Source organism: Bos grunniens, chromosome 3 (assembly GCF_055505025.1).
Source record: "Bos grunniens cultivar Pamir isolate PY7600 chromosome 3, Bosgru_T2T1.0, whole genome shotgun sequence".
Taxonomy (NCBI): domain Eukaryota; kingdom Metazoa; phylum Chordata; class Mammalia; order Artiodactyla; family Bovidae; genus Bos; species Bos grunniens.
The window spans coordinates 47,284,242-47,297,819 of NC_141167.1; the positions used below are offsets into that span (position 1 = coordinate 47,284,242).

At 43.6% G+C, this 13,578-nt stretch overlaps 1 protein-coding gene across 25 annotated transcripts in view; it reads right to left on the reverse strand.

The window, feature by feature from the left end:
- The window catches only part of PTGER3 (prostaglandin E receptor 3), a 250,454-nt gene extending 237,461 nt beyond the window's left edge, over window positions 1-12,993 (reverse strand). For 24 of the 25 annotated variants that reach the window (XR_015160232.1, XR_015160228.1, XR_015160230.1 and 21 more), the window contains exon 1: window positions 11,875-12,993. Coding sequence is in view for 18 of the 25 variants with exons in the window: in XM_086390563.1 (XP_086246689.1) it covers window positions 11,875-12,768 (894 nt within the window). In the remaining 7 variants the exon portion in view is untranslated. Of the gene's footprint in view, window positions 1-507; window positions 2,843-11,874 lie in introns of those variants that run through there. The other variant, XM_086390560.1, reaches the window with a different exon arrangement.
- Between the last annotated feature and the right edge of the window lie 585 nt (window positions 12,994-13,578).

The following is a 13,578-nucleotide window of genomic DNA, read 5'->3' on the forward strand; positions in this document are numbered from 1 at the left end:
CAATCTGGCCCTCAACACTGTCTCTACCTCAATTCACCGACTCTTACTTTCTCCACACCCATCTCACTTCAGCCACACAGGACTTCTTTCTACCCCTTGAGCTTACCAAGTGAGGGCCTTTGCTGTTTCCTCGACCTAGAATATTCTTCCTGGAGATCACTCGTACCTGGTTCTTTCCTTTCCCTCAGATATCAGCTTAAATATTACCTCTCATTTAAGAGGCACCTTTCTCTGATGTTTCCATCTACAAAAGTTTCCCAGTCTTCCTCTATCACATCACATGCTTTATTTTCTTAACAGTATTTACCACAATCTGACTTCTCATCTAATTTATTGACTTTCTCCTTCCCCTAGAATGATTGTTTGCTGAGAGCAGGAAGCTAGTCTGCTTATTTCATTGCTATATTTCCAGCACCTAGAACTGTGTCTGACACATAGTAGGTACTCAGTAAACAATCACTGAACACATGAATAGGTAAATAAATTCTGAATGGTCCCAACTTTTTTTCCTATATTCATAATTGATAAAGAAAAATAACATTGCTTCTTTGAGTCATAACCTCAAGTTTCTCCAGGAAATCATTCAGTAAACAACATATTCCTTAAGGACAAGGACTGTGCCATTGCTCTATCAGGTCATAGTACAGTGTCTTGCACACAACTGATAGTAAGTGTCACTTAAATGAATTAATACATCATGGCTCCTGTCCCTGACGTTGTCAAGATAATTTCACGTTATTTTACTGTTTATTTACAAAGATTTAGTAGAACTCCTTGATACTTAATTGAGAAGTATAGTGTCATATAACTTTAAAAATAAAGTGAAGCGAAAGTGAAAGTGAAGTTGCTCAGCTGTATCTGACTCTTTGTGACCCCATGGACTGTAGCCTGCCAGGCTCTTCTGTCCATGGGGTTTTCCAGGCAAGGATACTGGCGTGGGTTAACATTTCCTTCTCCATGAAACATAAAAGATATCTCTAATTAAATTTAGTATTGTTCCACATAAACCAAGAACTAGAATTAGCAACACTTCAGTTCAACCAATATGCGTGTGTACACACATGTTTTGTTGCTTCAGTCGTATTTGACTCTTGGCAACCCTATAGGCTATAGCCTGCCAGGCTTCTCTGTCCATGGGATTCTCCAGGCAAGCATACTGGAGTGGTTTGCCATGCCCTCCTCCAGGGGATCTTCCCCACCCAGGGAATGAACCTGTGTGTCCTGCAGCTCCTACATCACAGGCAGATTCTTTTACTGTTAAGCTACTGGGGAAGCCCAGTTATTAAGTGCTTATTAAGTGTGATATGGTGTTTAAGTGTTTTACATATATTATTAGTACTATGTTTGACCATAAAAGAGAAAGGAAGAAAGAGAGGGAAGGAGGCAGGAAGGGAGAGAAAGAGAGAGAGAGAAAGAAACTCTAAGAAAATTCTTTGTGCCCCTTAAAAAGCAATAAATTTCCAATAAGTAAAGGTATTCAAACAAAACAGAAAATTTCACCAAGAATATTCTAGAAATAGATCAAACATTAGATGAGTTATTTTACTAAATGACCCTTTATAAATCAAGAAATTTTATAAGGTCAACCCTCTTCTTTTACAAATATGGAACAGAAGTACAGACAAGCAATACAACTTGCCCAAGATGAAATGCAAATTCCTATTTCTAATCTTCAAGGCAATCTACCAATGCACTCCTTCCTTCTTTACTCCTCAGTCCTTACTTGACTCATAATATTTCTTGACATTCTCAAACACTTCAACCAAAACATATTTGCTTACAAATCCTAGCACACCTGGCTCAATTTTTCCCTGTGCTTCTGCACAGACTTCCACTCCCACTGTCAATTCTATGCCAAGCTTTGTCTCTCCTTTTAAAGCAACACTTAAGGAAAAAAAATTTTTTTTAAATTAATGTCTCTACGTCTCCATCTGAGCTCAGAACTCAAGGGCTCTGATATCTTTTCTAATTCATAAGGCAGCCTGAATCTTCTTAATACACAAAGCAGATCAAATCACTCCCTCACTCAAAGCTAGTTGTTTTCCAAGATACTTAAGAAAAAATCTATAAACTCCCAAACAAAAATAACAAGGTTCTGCATGGTCTGGCCCTGCCTCCCTTCCTAGCTTTACCTTAAAGCTACTGTTCCTTTTATTCATGCTAATGTACCCCTCTGGCACTCTTTAAGTTCCTCAAATGCTTCCAGCTCTTTGCTACACTGAGAGTTTCACAAGTTGCTCTTTCTTCCTCAATGTACCAACTTTCAAGATTCCCCATAAATGATGTCTTCTTAGGGAGATCCTCTTTAACCACCCACACATTCACCAATGCATCAAAAGAAGGTCCTCCTTGACACTTTGCCAAAGCACCTTTTTCTTGCCTTTATAACACGTCCATTGTTTTAATGTGGGCTTCCCAGGTGGCGCAGTGGTGAAGAACCTGCCTGCCAATGCAGGTGACAGAAGAGATACCAGTTTGATCCCTGGTTTGGGAAGATTCCCTGGAGAAGGAAATGGCAACCTACTCCAGTATTCTTGCCTAGAAAATTCCATGGGCAGAAGAGCCTAGAGGACTATAGTCCACAGAGTCGCAAAGAGCTAGACACAACTGAAGTGACTCCATACACACATGCATTGTTTTCATGATGTATGTAGGGGGATGCCAGAAGCTGCCCTGCTCTTCCCTGTTCAGGTGGGCAGAGCAAGTCACATTGGAGCAGGTATTACAGAAATAAGAAACATTCACTTTGGTAAATGTTGACTGAGTTGGTTTTCATAGCAGAGAGTTGTGTGGTACAACAAAGGAAATCCATACAACACCCCCGGTATAAATTGCTGGTTACCTGGGAAGAAGTAGACCATCATATTTATCATATTTTCTTGGAGAAAAAAAAAAAAGCAGAGAAATCTAACCTCCTCTCCCACTATCTGAAGCCAAGAAACTTAGTAGAGAGCAACTTTGGCTGCATTCAGTAGAGGGAGAAGACATGGAATGTCTTAAAAGAAAATTTACTGGAAGAGAAAGACAAACTTGTGAGAAAGTCATCTGAGTACAACCCAGACTCTAAGGACCCCAGAAGGAGGTTCCAGGCAGTATGTGGCCAGGGGCCAGCCGCTCTCTGTGTCCTTAATTCTAGTACAGTGGTTGTGCTTCAGAAAATTGCTGCTGAGCTTCATGGCTGAAGTTAGAGGGTGTGAATGAATGTGATTCCTAACAATGGCGCCCAAGCACAGACCCACTGCAGCCTGGGCAGGGACATGCTCCATGAGGGCTTCACGGTGCCAGTGGACCAGCACCGCCCTTCAGCCCAGACAAGATCAACCTGCAGCAGCTGCACCATGTGGCAGAAAGGCAACCAGGGTGATGACCCACCAGACTGGTTACATCTGTTTACTGGATCAATGGTTTATTCTCTGTGGGTCTACCTTAGTAGATTGAAAGTTTCATGGAAGAAGCTAGCATGTCTGTTTGGCTTACGCTCAGGGCTACCAAGTACAGCACAGATGGCACCCGGCTCCACAAGGACTGTCCTTCACGTGGAACATGACATGAAGACTGCCCCTTAGAGCCAGGTAACTGCTCAATATCTTCAACCTTACCCTATCATCACTGTATCACCAGGGAGGCAGACATGAAGCAAGCACTCAATACATGTTTACAGAATAATTATATAACAGAATGCATGATCTATTCTGTTCATTTGTATACATTTCTATGATTCTTAAGACGTTTTTGGGTATTTCCCCCCACATACCTAATATGGTATGTCTAAAAGGGATGATTTTATCTATTTTGAGCCACAGGAAGTCAGAACGGAAAACAAGGTTAGAGTGATAAGTGTTTTTATTTTACTCACGAGGAAAGGGAAAACCAGAAAGATAGGATGACTTTTATCCTTTGGTAGAAAAGCCAAGACGAGAACCGCGGGCTCTGTGCCTTTTGCTCTCTCTACCTTCCATCTGCTTTTCAATAGCTTTCTCTTGTTCTTATGAAACAGAGGCAGAGGTCACTTAATCACTGACTGCTGTTTGTGCCATTGACTGCCAAGGCACTGGATTAATTAGGGAAATGCGGATGTGTGTGCTCTACTTGACCCAAAGTGGTAGAACGTTATCAGGGAAATTTCGTATATCAAGACCACAATGAAAGCTCCATTTTATTGGACTGGTGAATTCTTCAAAACACACCGTATTTTTTAGAATCTCTCTTTCAGTATTTTCAGCATTAACAGCATACTTCTTTTTCCAAATGCTCATGAGTCATACCAACAGCAGCATGTTCTCAAGCACAGAAAATAACACACTGAATATTCAGAAAGAGGAACAAAAAGATCAAATCTACTTAAAGGAAATAAAGGATTAGTGAAAAGTACGTTCTTAAAATTATATTTGATTTTTATTAGATCAATAATTGCTTAAAATAGGAAACTTCCCTGGTGACCCCGTGGCTAAGACTCTGTGCTCCCTATCCAGGGGGGCCAGGTTCCATTCCTGTTTAGGGAACTAGATCCCACATGCCACAACTAAGATCCACCACAGTCAAATATATATATATATATATATATATATATATATTTTAAACTAAAAAAGTTGCTTAAAATAAGTATACTTCCAGCTCCAACTTGACTTCTGTCTTTGTATTACCAATATTTGTAAAAATCTTGTTCGGTGTAAAATTTATCCTGTACTTACATGATATGACTCTTGGGGTTCCCTTGTGGCTCAGCTGGTAAAGAATCTGCCTGCAGTGCATGAGACCTGGGTTTGATCCCTGGGTTGAGAACATCCCCTGGAGAAGGGAAAGACTACCCACTACAGTATTCTGGCCTAGAGAATTCTATGGACTGTATAGTCCATGGGGTCACAAAGAGTTGGACATGACTGAGCGACTTTCACTTCACTATATGATATGACTCTTACCTAAATTAGTACCTAATTTCTTTTCAACAGAATTAAAGTGAGAAAAATCAAGCTTCCTCTTCTATCTCTGCCACCATCTTTCATGTTTAGGTTTATAGTCCTCAAACACCTATCATAAAAATCAGCAAGGGTAAAATAAAATACTGATTTTGAATAGGTGACTAGACCAGATGCTGAAATGTTCTCCTTATAAATGATGCCCAAGAGAATTCTAGGAGGGCTACTGGATGGGAAAATTACACTTTGTGTTATTTGCAGACTACAAATAATATTAATGCCTTGTCAGGACCTAGACTAACTGTGAGGCAGTTTACAACTGTGTGTTTCTCATGCTTTGGTCTGATTTAAGGCTCATGTAAACTCAGTTCTGGACTATGGGTCAGTGGTGGAGAATCTGTGCAGCCCCAACACTGGATCACCTGTGAAGAGATGAGGACAACCAAGGCACAGGCTCTAGCCTTAAGAGGTCTGCAGAATGATTTGACCTAGGATAGCAACTAAATGCACAGTTAATTCAACTCATTTACATGAGGACAGGTCTGAGCACATGGAGTCCCTGACTGGAAAGATAAGGGACATATTCTAGACAGAGGTCTTCAGAGCATGAGGTGGTGGGTACTCCTCCAAGTTCAAAGGAAGGGGAGGTGGAATCCAGCATGTTTTAGGTTTAGAGAGTTAACTGGCAGTTGTGAGGGGGAAAGCATCCCAGAGCTGAGAGAATGGTGATGGTGACGGAGGCAGGGAGCAGGGATGAATTACTATACCTTGCAAAGATTTACAAATGTTTATCTTACAATATTTATTTGCCCGTTTTCTTAATTTTTTTTCTGAAAAGTTACATTCTCCACCACATTTCCCCACCAATTAATTATAACTAATCAAGCTGTGAAACATCACGTCTCTCTTTTCTCCAGTTTCCTGGGAGAAAGGTCTATCTGAAGACAAGAAGTCAACATTGTCATCTATAAAACATCACAGTAGTATTCTTAATATGGAAGAAATAGTCTCAACTATTTTCACATACATTTATTTTGCTTTTTATTACAATCTTGTGAAATAAGTTGAGTTGGTGTTTTTATTCCTATTTTACAGGAAAAAAAGAAAAGTGTTCACAAAGATATCAAGCAAGCCGTTTAAGGTCACACAGAGGATTGTGTTATGTCACTGGGACAAGAACCTGTCTTCTGATTTATGTGCTCAGATATTCACTCAATAGGCTTGTACTGGACATATTGTGTATGGCTGGTCATCATGATAGTTCCTAGGAAAAGAACAATTTACTGGTAGTTACTATATCTGCCCTCAGGAGGTCAGTTAACCAGAATGTTCAGTAAAGTGTGACTCAGATCAAGACACTGGATCTGCAAGGTAAGTGTTGTGGGACCAAACAGCTGGAGCACCCAACCAAGCCTAAAGAGGCTCAAGGAAGGTTCCTCTAACAAAGTCACTGCTAACTTGGGACCTTAGCCAATCCAAGACAGTGACTGCTTGGCAGTTGTCCTGAATGGCTGAGGGGTGAGGTGTAAAGTTGGAAAATGGAGACCAAAGTGTTCCGAATAAAGGGAGCAGAGTCACTACTCCACAGTGTTATTTCCGCGTGTGTGTATATGTGTGCATATGTGTGCACACATGCGTGAGTGTGCATCCCTCTCATTTAAAAAAGTCACACACTGTCCAATTGTCATTTCTGTGTAAGGATGAATTACTATGTTTACCATAAAATAAACAAGGAGACAAGATATAAGAGGAACCCCAAGAAAAATAAGGTCCCTTCTTGGGTTACCCTCATTAATCTCTGAAAATTAGAATTTTTCTAGGGAAAAGAAGGACTTAAGAGGCCATCTAATAATTCTCAAGAAGCAAGGCAGGAATTGAAATACAAACCACTTATTTACTTCTATGATAAGGAATTGAGGGAAAAGAGGGATTCAGAATATGACATGCTACAGTTGTAGATTCCAAGAGTTTCCAAGTGTGAAAGAGATGCATGTAGAACACTGCTGCTGCTGCTGCTAAGTCGCTTCAGTCGTGTCCGACTCTGTGCGACCCCATAGACGGCAGCCCACCAGGCTCCCCCATCCCTGGGATTCTCCAGGCAAGAACACTGGAGTGGGTTGCCATTTCCTTCTCCAATGCATGAAAGTGGAAAGCGAAAGTGAAGCCGCTCAGTCATGTCCGACTCTCAGCGACCCCATGGACTGCAGCCCACCAGGCTCCTCTGTCCATGGGATTTTCCAGGCAAGAGTACTGGAGTAGGGTGCCATTGCCACACTGGTGGACTATAAAAGTGCTACCCATGTGAGGAGTTTGAAGGAGAACTTCTCTCCCTGCTTTCTAGCTCTGCAAGGCAAGGACTGAAAATTGAACATGACACCCAGTACCTCTCACTACCACCTCTCAGCTCCCCTAGACAAATCATCAATCATCCTCTGTTACAAATGCCTATAGTGGATATTCCTGAGTGTAATTCCCAGAAAAATGATCCTATGGAAACTTTCATAATTGAGTTATTGACCTTTACAGATTTTTCAAAGGAGAAAGTCCAATGAGTCACACGTATGCTACAACTCTAGACCATCTGAATGTCTTCAAATAAGATGGCTTAAGAATTTGTTTAATTCTTGGCTCTCTTTAATAAACTCAAGATACAAAAACCTACATTTTAAGCCCTGATTTATCTCATTAATCTTCAAGTTATATTTGCTTCTGGATATATCACTTAGATAATCTGCTATCTCCTTACGTATAGTGTCCAAAAGCCCAAGTCACTCAGAAGCCCCCACTCTTTAGTTCAGTTCAGTTACTCAGTCATGTCTGATTTTTAGTGACCCCATGGACTGCAGCACACCAGGCCTCCCTGTCCTTCACCAACTCCTGGAGCTAGTTCAAACTCATGTCCATCGAGTCGGTGATGCCACCCATCTCATCCTCTATCATCCCCTTCTCTTCCTGCCTTCAATCTTTCCCAGCATCAGGGTCTTTTCCAATGAGTCAGTTCTCATCAGGTGGCCAAAGTACTGGAGTTTCAGCTTCAGCCTCAGTCCTTCCAATGAATATTCAGGACTGATTTCCTTTAGGATTGACTGGTTGGATCTCCTTGCAGTCCAAGGGACTCTCAAGAGTCTTCTCCAACACCACAGTTCAAAAGCATCAATTCTTTGGCACTGCCCCCTTTCTTTACAGTCCAACTCTCACATCCATTCATGACTACTGGAAACCCCATTCTTACAAAAGTACAATTGACCAAGAAGTCTCCTTCTCAATTTTTTCATTCTGTGTCTTTAAACCATGATTCTCCCAAATAAGAGAAACTGAGCATAACACATGGAAAAAGACCTTAGATAACTATTAGCTCTACTTTTGCATTTTAAAAGGATATATAATTTCCCCAGTACTATGATTAGCACTAGAATTGCTGGCTTTTAGCTAAGTCAAACAAACAAATCAATACAACAGAAAAAAGATTAAAAATAAACTTAGAGTCAAATATCTTGAATTAGAAATCTGGTTCTAATATTCTTAACAATATTCTAATATTGTTATTTTTATAAAACTATAAAACACCATTACTTCTGTAAAATAACCTATTGCATCTATTTATCACATGTAGTGCATTTAAGGCAAATTTTCTATGTCAAAAAATGTCAGTGATTCCTTAAACTTAAAAAACACTACATCTATGTTGCAAAAATATCTCCTTGAGTTAAAGCATCTCTGCCCACATCTGTGGCTATTGAGCAGGGAATTTGCTGGTTCAAGATTAAAGGCAAAGTGCCTAAGGCTGCTTTTATACAGTTCCCAAGTTGTGGATGAGAAACTCTGTTCCTCATTATCTCTTTTCATAGTGTAGATAGCTTTTCGTCTACTATTTTTAAGATGGCTACAGTATTAGTCCCTTACAGTATTAGTATTGTAGCTGTTGTACCTGTTTGAGGAGCACCAGGTGTACAAAAGTACAAACTGTCGTCATGGCTTCCTCTGAACAACAGCCTCGGGTTATTCCTGCTTCTGGAAACCTGGCTATCATGTCAAACAACTGGACTATTTGGTGATCGTAGTTCATAAAAAAATCTAATGATAATAAATCAAACAGATTGCACTGCTGAGCCAATTGACTGATTTCAACAGAATTTGATGCTTTATATTGACTAAGAAGTGTAGGTCATCTATCAATGGTGACATCACTTCCCACTGTATTCTCACTTAATTTCAGATTTTCTATTGTATAGCTTCTGGAGGAAAAAGTTTAAAAGCTTTTGTTTGCACCATAGATAAACCTCTATTTAAACCAGATAAACCGAGCAACAGCTCCTATTTACACAGCAGGAATTTGCAGCAGTTGGGATGTTTTCTTATTATGGTATCTATTCTCTGCTAAGGTTTTCAGCAGTGACAACTGAACATTATTATCATCACGTTAGTCCTCCAAGATAAGATACACTCAGAATCCTTTTAAGTAAGAATTTTGAATAATTAGATTAGTACCCTTTGCCCATTTTTTTTTAAAGCTAACAGAGAATCTATATTTTATAATTAGGAAAAACATATTTTTTAAAAAACCCTCTCATTTCAGCATTAATACACTAAAAATTCAGTTCACTAAATTCTAGTGTTTTCATTCTTACAATTCCCTAACCTTTTAAGAGAGCAGTTTTGCCATTTTATTTCCTTTGAAATAATTCCAACTTTGTATTGCAGATCTTTCTGAAGATATTTGGAGATTTAACTTCAGTGGTACACAAAACAGAAGACAGAATAATTCCTTTAGTTAAAAAAATACCTATTTTGAAAACCACGAATTTCTTGTCTTTGATATGATCACATGTTGAATTTGTTTAATGTTTTTATGAGAACTGACCCAATAAACTTTGATAAAATGCTGCAAACCAATGAAGTTTATATGCAAATATTAATTGAAATTAAGATGAATTCCAAATACAGGGTTTCTTAAGAGTGAGTTTGGTCATCCCAGGTTTCAGTTTTCAGAACTGATCTAAAGTCTTCATAAGGCCACTGTGCCCATCATATTAGAAGCACAGTTTTGAAATAAAAAACACACTGCTTATTTTCTCTTCTACTTAAAAAGAAAGCAACAACTATAAGTCTGGTTAACTGTATGAGTAAGCATTTTATTCATATGATTTACCTTTTTCCTTGGATACATAGAGCGCACATATAAAAAGTGTGATAGAACTCAAATATGTGGGACTCAAATGACTGTTGTGAAAAATTCAAATACTCTATTTGCCTTTAAAGCTACATTAACTATCAATTATCGTAAAGTGCTTATTATTTAGAATTCTTTTTTTCTTCTATTTGGCTACCTACACACAGTAGAAGTAAATATGTCTAAAATTGGTGCTGGCTTTGATAAGCCACGGTGATGACATCAGCCTGACTTCTAGCTTCTGGAATGCAGAACTGAAACCTTACAGAGATTTGTGGGCTACGAGGTCCCAACATAACTCTCCTTGTCACCACCTATGATCCATTCTAAGCCAAGACTCCTGCTCTAAATATATTTACTACACAATTAAACAAGAGTATTCTGGAATATCGGTGTTGTCAAATGCAGGAGTGGTGGGGGTGGGGTGGGGTTGGGTGAGAGGAGAAAAGGAACTACAGTTTTGTTAAAAAGTACAAAGATTTTAAAATTGTACATGGTGTACGACAATGTTAATGTAAACTAATAGGAATTTTCATGTGTATTCTATCACAATTAAAAAAAGAAAAGCTCCGGACTTCTATGGTCCTGCCATGAAGATTCCAATGCAGGAGACACCGGTTGGATCCCTAGTGGGGGAACTAAGATTCCGTAAGCTGCAAGATACAGATAAAAATGAAAACAAGAAAAAAGGAAAAAAAAAAAAACAAAAACAAAAACCCTATACGTGGGTGGTTTCTGAAAACTGTGCCATAGATTCAAGGAGTTTTCACAACTGTCTAATAAATTTCTAGGTCTGATATGTCATCTGTTGTAACCTTGTCACAATGACCAGATCGCTCTTGCAGGAATATTTACTGAGCCAGGTTGCTGGGGGCCTAAAAAAGCAACCATTCATCAGGAATTAGTAAATAGCACTTACACCAAATGTCGAGCTAAACGGACTGCGGAAGAAAACCTGGAAACTAAGATGTAAGAACGGGTGTTAGACAAGGAGCATGTGGAAACGTCACTTGCTCCCGGGCTGTGGGCCCCGTGAGGAGCTGGTAAGTGCAGAAACCTCTACGTCCTATCCCAGAAAGGGCCTTGCCATCAGCCCCGTGCAGTGATCACAAGGACAAGCAAAAGCTGGTACGAGGGAGTTAGTAGACCTCGGGGCCCACGGGATGACCGTGGGTTCTAGCACTTCCTAGAGGGCGCAGCGCAATTTCAAAGGACGGAGGCTGGCTGAGGGCGAGAAGCCCCTTCACTCTCCTGCCTCGCGTCTGCCTGCTAGCAAAGCGAGCGGCGGCTGCTGCGGGAGGACCCGCACTAGCTCAGAGGCTGTGCCTGTCTGCGGGGTAGGGGGCCGCCGGTAAAGTACTTCTGCAGAGTGAAAATCGACTCAACTTGCGAGAGGTATTTGAAATAAGGAGAAAACCCAGAGTACCGGGCTAGAGTTGTCATCGCCATTCTATTCTGCTCCTAGTACTCCCGGGAGAAACCAGTTTCTGCACCAGCAGTGAACACGTGGGTATCTTCTTACTCTCTCAGATTAGAATGTGAGCACCCCTGGGGTCTCCAGGCGTGCACAGCCAGAGCCTAATGCGATGCCTTGCCCTTGGAAGGTGCTCAGCAAGTAAATGAGGAGCTACGCTCTGAAGCCGAGACCAAGACAGCGCAGGTAGAGCCCTCTCCAAAGTTCTCTGCTTGCAGACACGCCCCTGCAGGTGCTGTCACTTCTCAAAGTCTTCACTGCCCGCCGGCGCGCACGCGCCCACCCCGAACTCCCCAAGCCCTGGAACTACCTACCAGCAACGGCGACCAGCAGACCGAGAGCACGCACATGATCCCCATGAGCTGGATGGCCGTCTCTGTCGTGATTCGGCCCCACTGGGCGCTGGACTGCGACGCCGTGGCCTTGGCCCTGCAGCGGGACACTAGGGCCTTAATGGTGGCCAAGTTGCAGGCGAAGGTGACCACCAGCGCCGAGAGCCCCAGTATGGCAAAGGCAGAAGCGAAGAAAACGTTGCCCCAGTTTTGCCGGGAGTTAGTCCCGTTGCCCCCAGGCCCGGTGCTAATGAAGCACCAAGTCCCGGGCCACTGGATAGTATACTGACCTACGCCCAGCACCGGCAACAGGGCGAAGGCGAGCACGGCCAGCCATACGCCTAGCAGCACGGCGCGGGTGACGCTGGTCTTCATGTGGCTTGAGTACCAGTGCGGCGCCCGGGTGGCCAGAGCCCGCTCGACGGCCATGGCGCTGGCAATGAAGAGCGAGGAGAGCCCAAAGACAGTCATGGTCAGGCCGAAGAAGGTGCATAACCTCCCCGACGGGTCGAGCTGCTCCCAGCGCTGGTGGGACAGGTAGAGGACGATGACCACCGGGCTGGTGAGCAGCTGCCCGACCATGTCGGTGAGCGCCAGCCAGCCGATGCACAGCAGGAACGACTTCTTGCGCTTGCCCTCCCGGCGCCTGTAGCTCTTCGACACGAGCGTTATGGCCAGCGCGTTGCCCACGAACCCGGTGATCATCATGGTCATCGAAAAGGCTACGGACACCGAGCCGCAGTCCTCGCTGGGTTCCGGGGGCAGCGTGAGGTTGTTTGGCGCCTCAACGGCGCGCTCGGCCGCCCAGATGCCCGGGTCGGAGTGGTTGAAGCGCGTACAGAAAGGAGCGCTCGCGTGGTCTCGGGTCGCCTTCATATTGCCTTGGAGGTGAGGAAGGGACGGCACCTTGAGAACTGCGACGAGAGCCGGCAGACCCGGCGCAGGAGGCGGCGGCTGTCGGTGGTGACCGGGGCTGGGGCTGGGGTCGCAGCTAGGCTGCCCTCCATGATGCGGGGCGCAGCCGCCGCCTCACTTCGCCACTAAGGCGGCGGCGCCCGGGCTCCCAGGCCAAGCAGGCAGCCGTGCCGTCGGCTCCCAGGCGTCCGGAGGTGCCCGGGCGCCTGCTATAAGCCCGAGGGGGGCGGGGCGCCCGTGGGCGTGGGCCAAAGTGCAGTGGGAGGAGGATGCAGAGGCAGCAGAGAGCCTCCTCCCTCCCTCCCTCCCTCCCTCCCTCTCTCTCTCTCTCCTCTCTCCTCTCTCCTCTCTCTCTTCTCTCTCTCTCTCTCCCCCCCCCTCCCCCCCCCCTCCCCCTCTCTTTCTCGCTGCGGCTTGATCACTGCTTTGGCTGCCTGGGCTCCGAACATCCTTCCGCCCCGGGAGGACTCCTCTAGAAATGGCCCAGCTCCTGCCGGGAGTGGCAGCCCAGCTAGGCTGCCCCGCGCGGCCCCGCGCCTCTTCAGGTTCTCTGCCAGAGGAGAGTTCGTGGAGAGGCTGGGGATAAAAGGTCTCCCTCGGCTACCCCACCTCAGGCAAGTTGCCAAGGTGTTTGCCTTCCTCCTTCTCCATCCACAGAGGCTCGCTCAAGGACCAGATCTTCCTCCCGACGCTCTTTTGTAACCCTGGCAAGTGTTATCTTACCTACCTGACCCTGAGCAATCTAGGCAAACCACACTCCTGATACGTAGA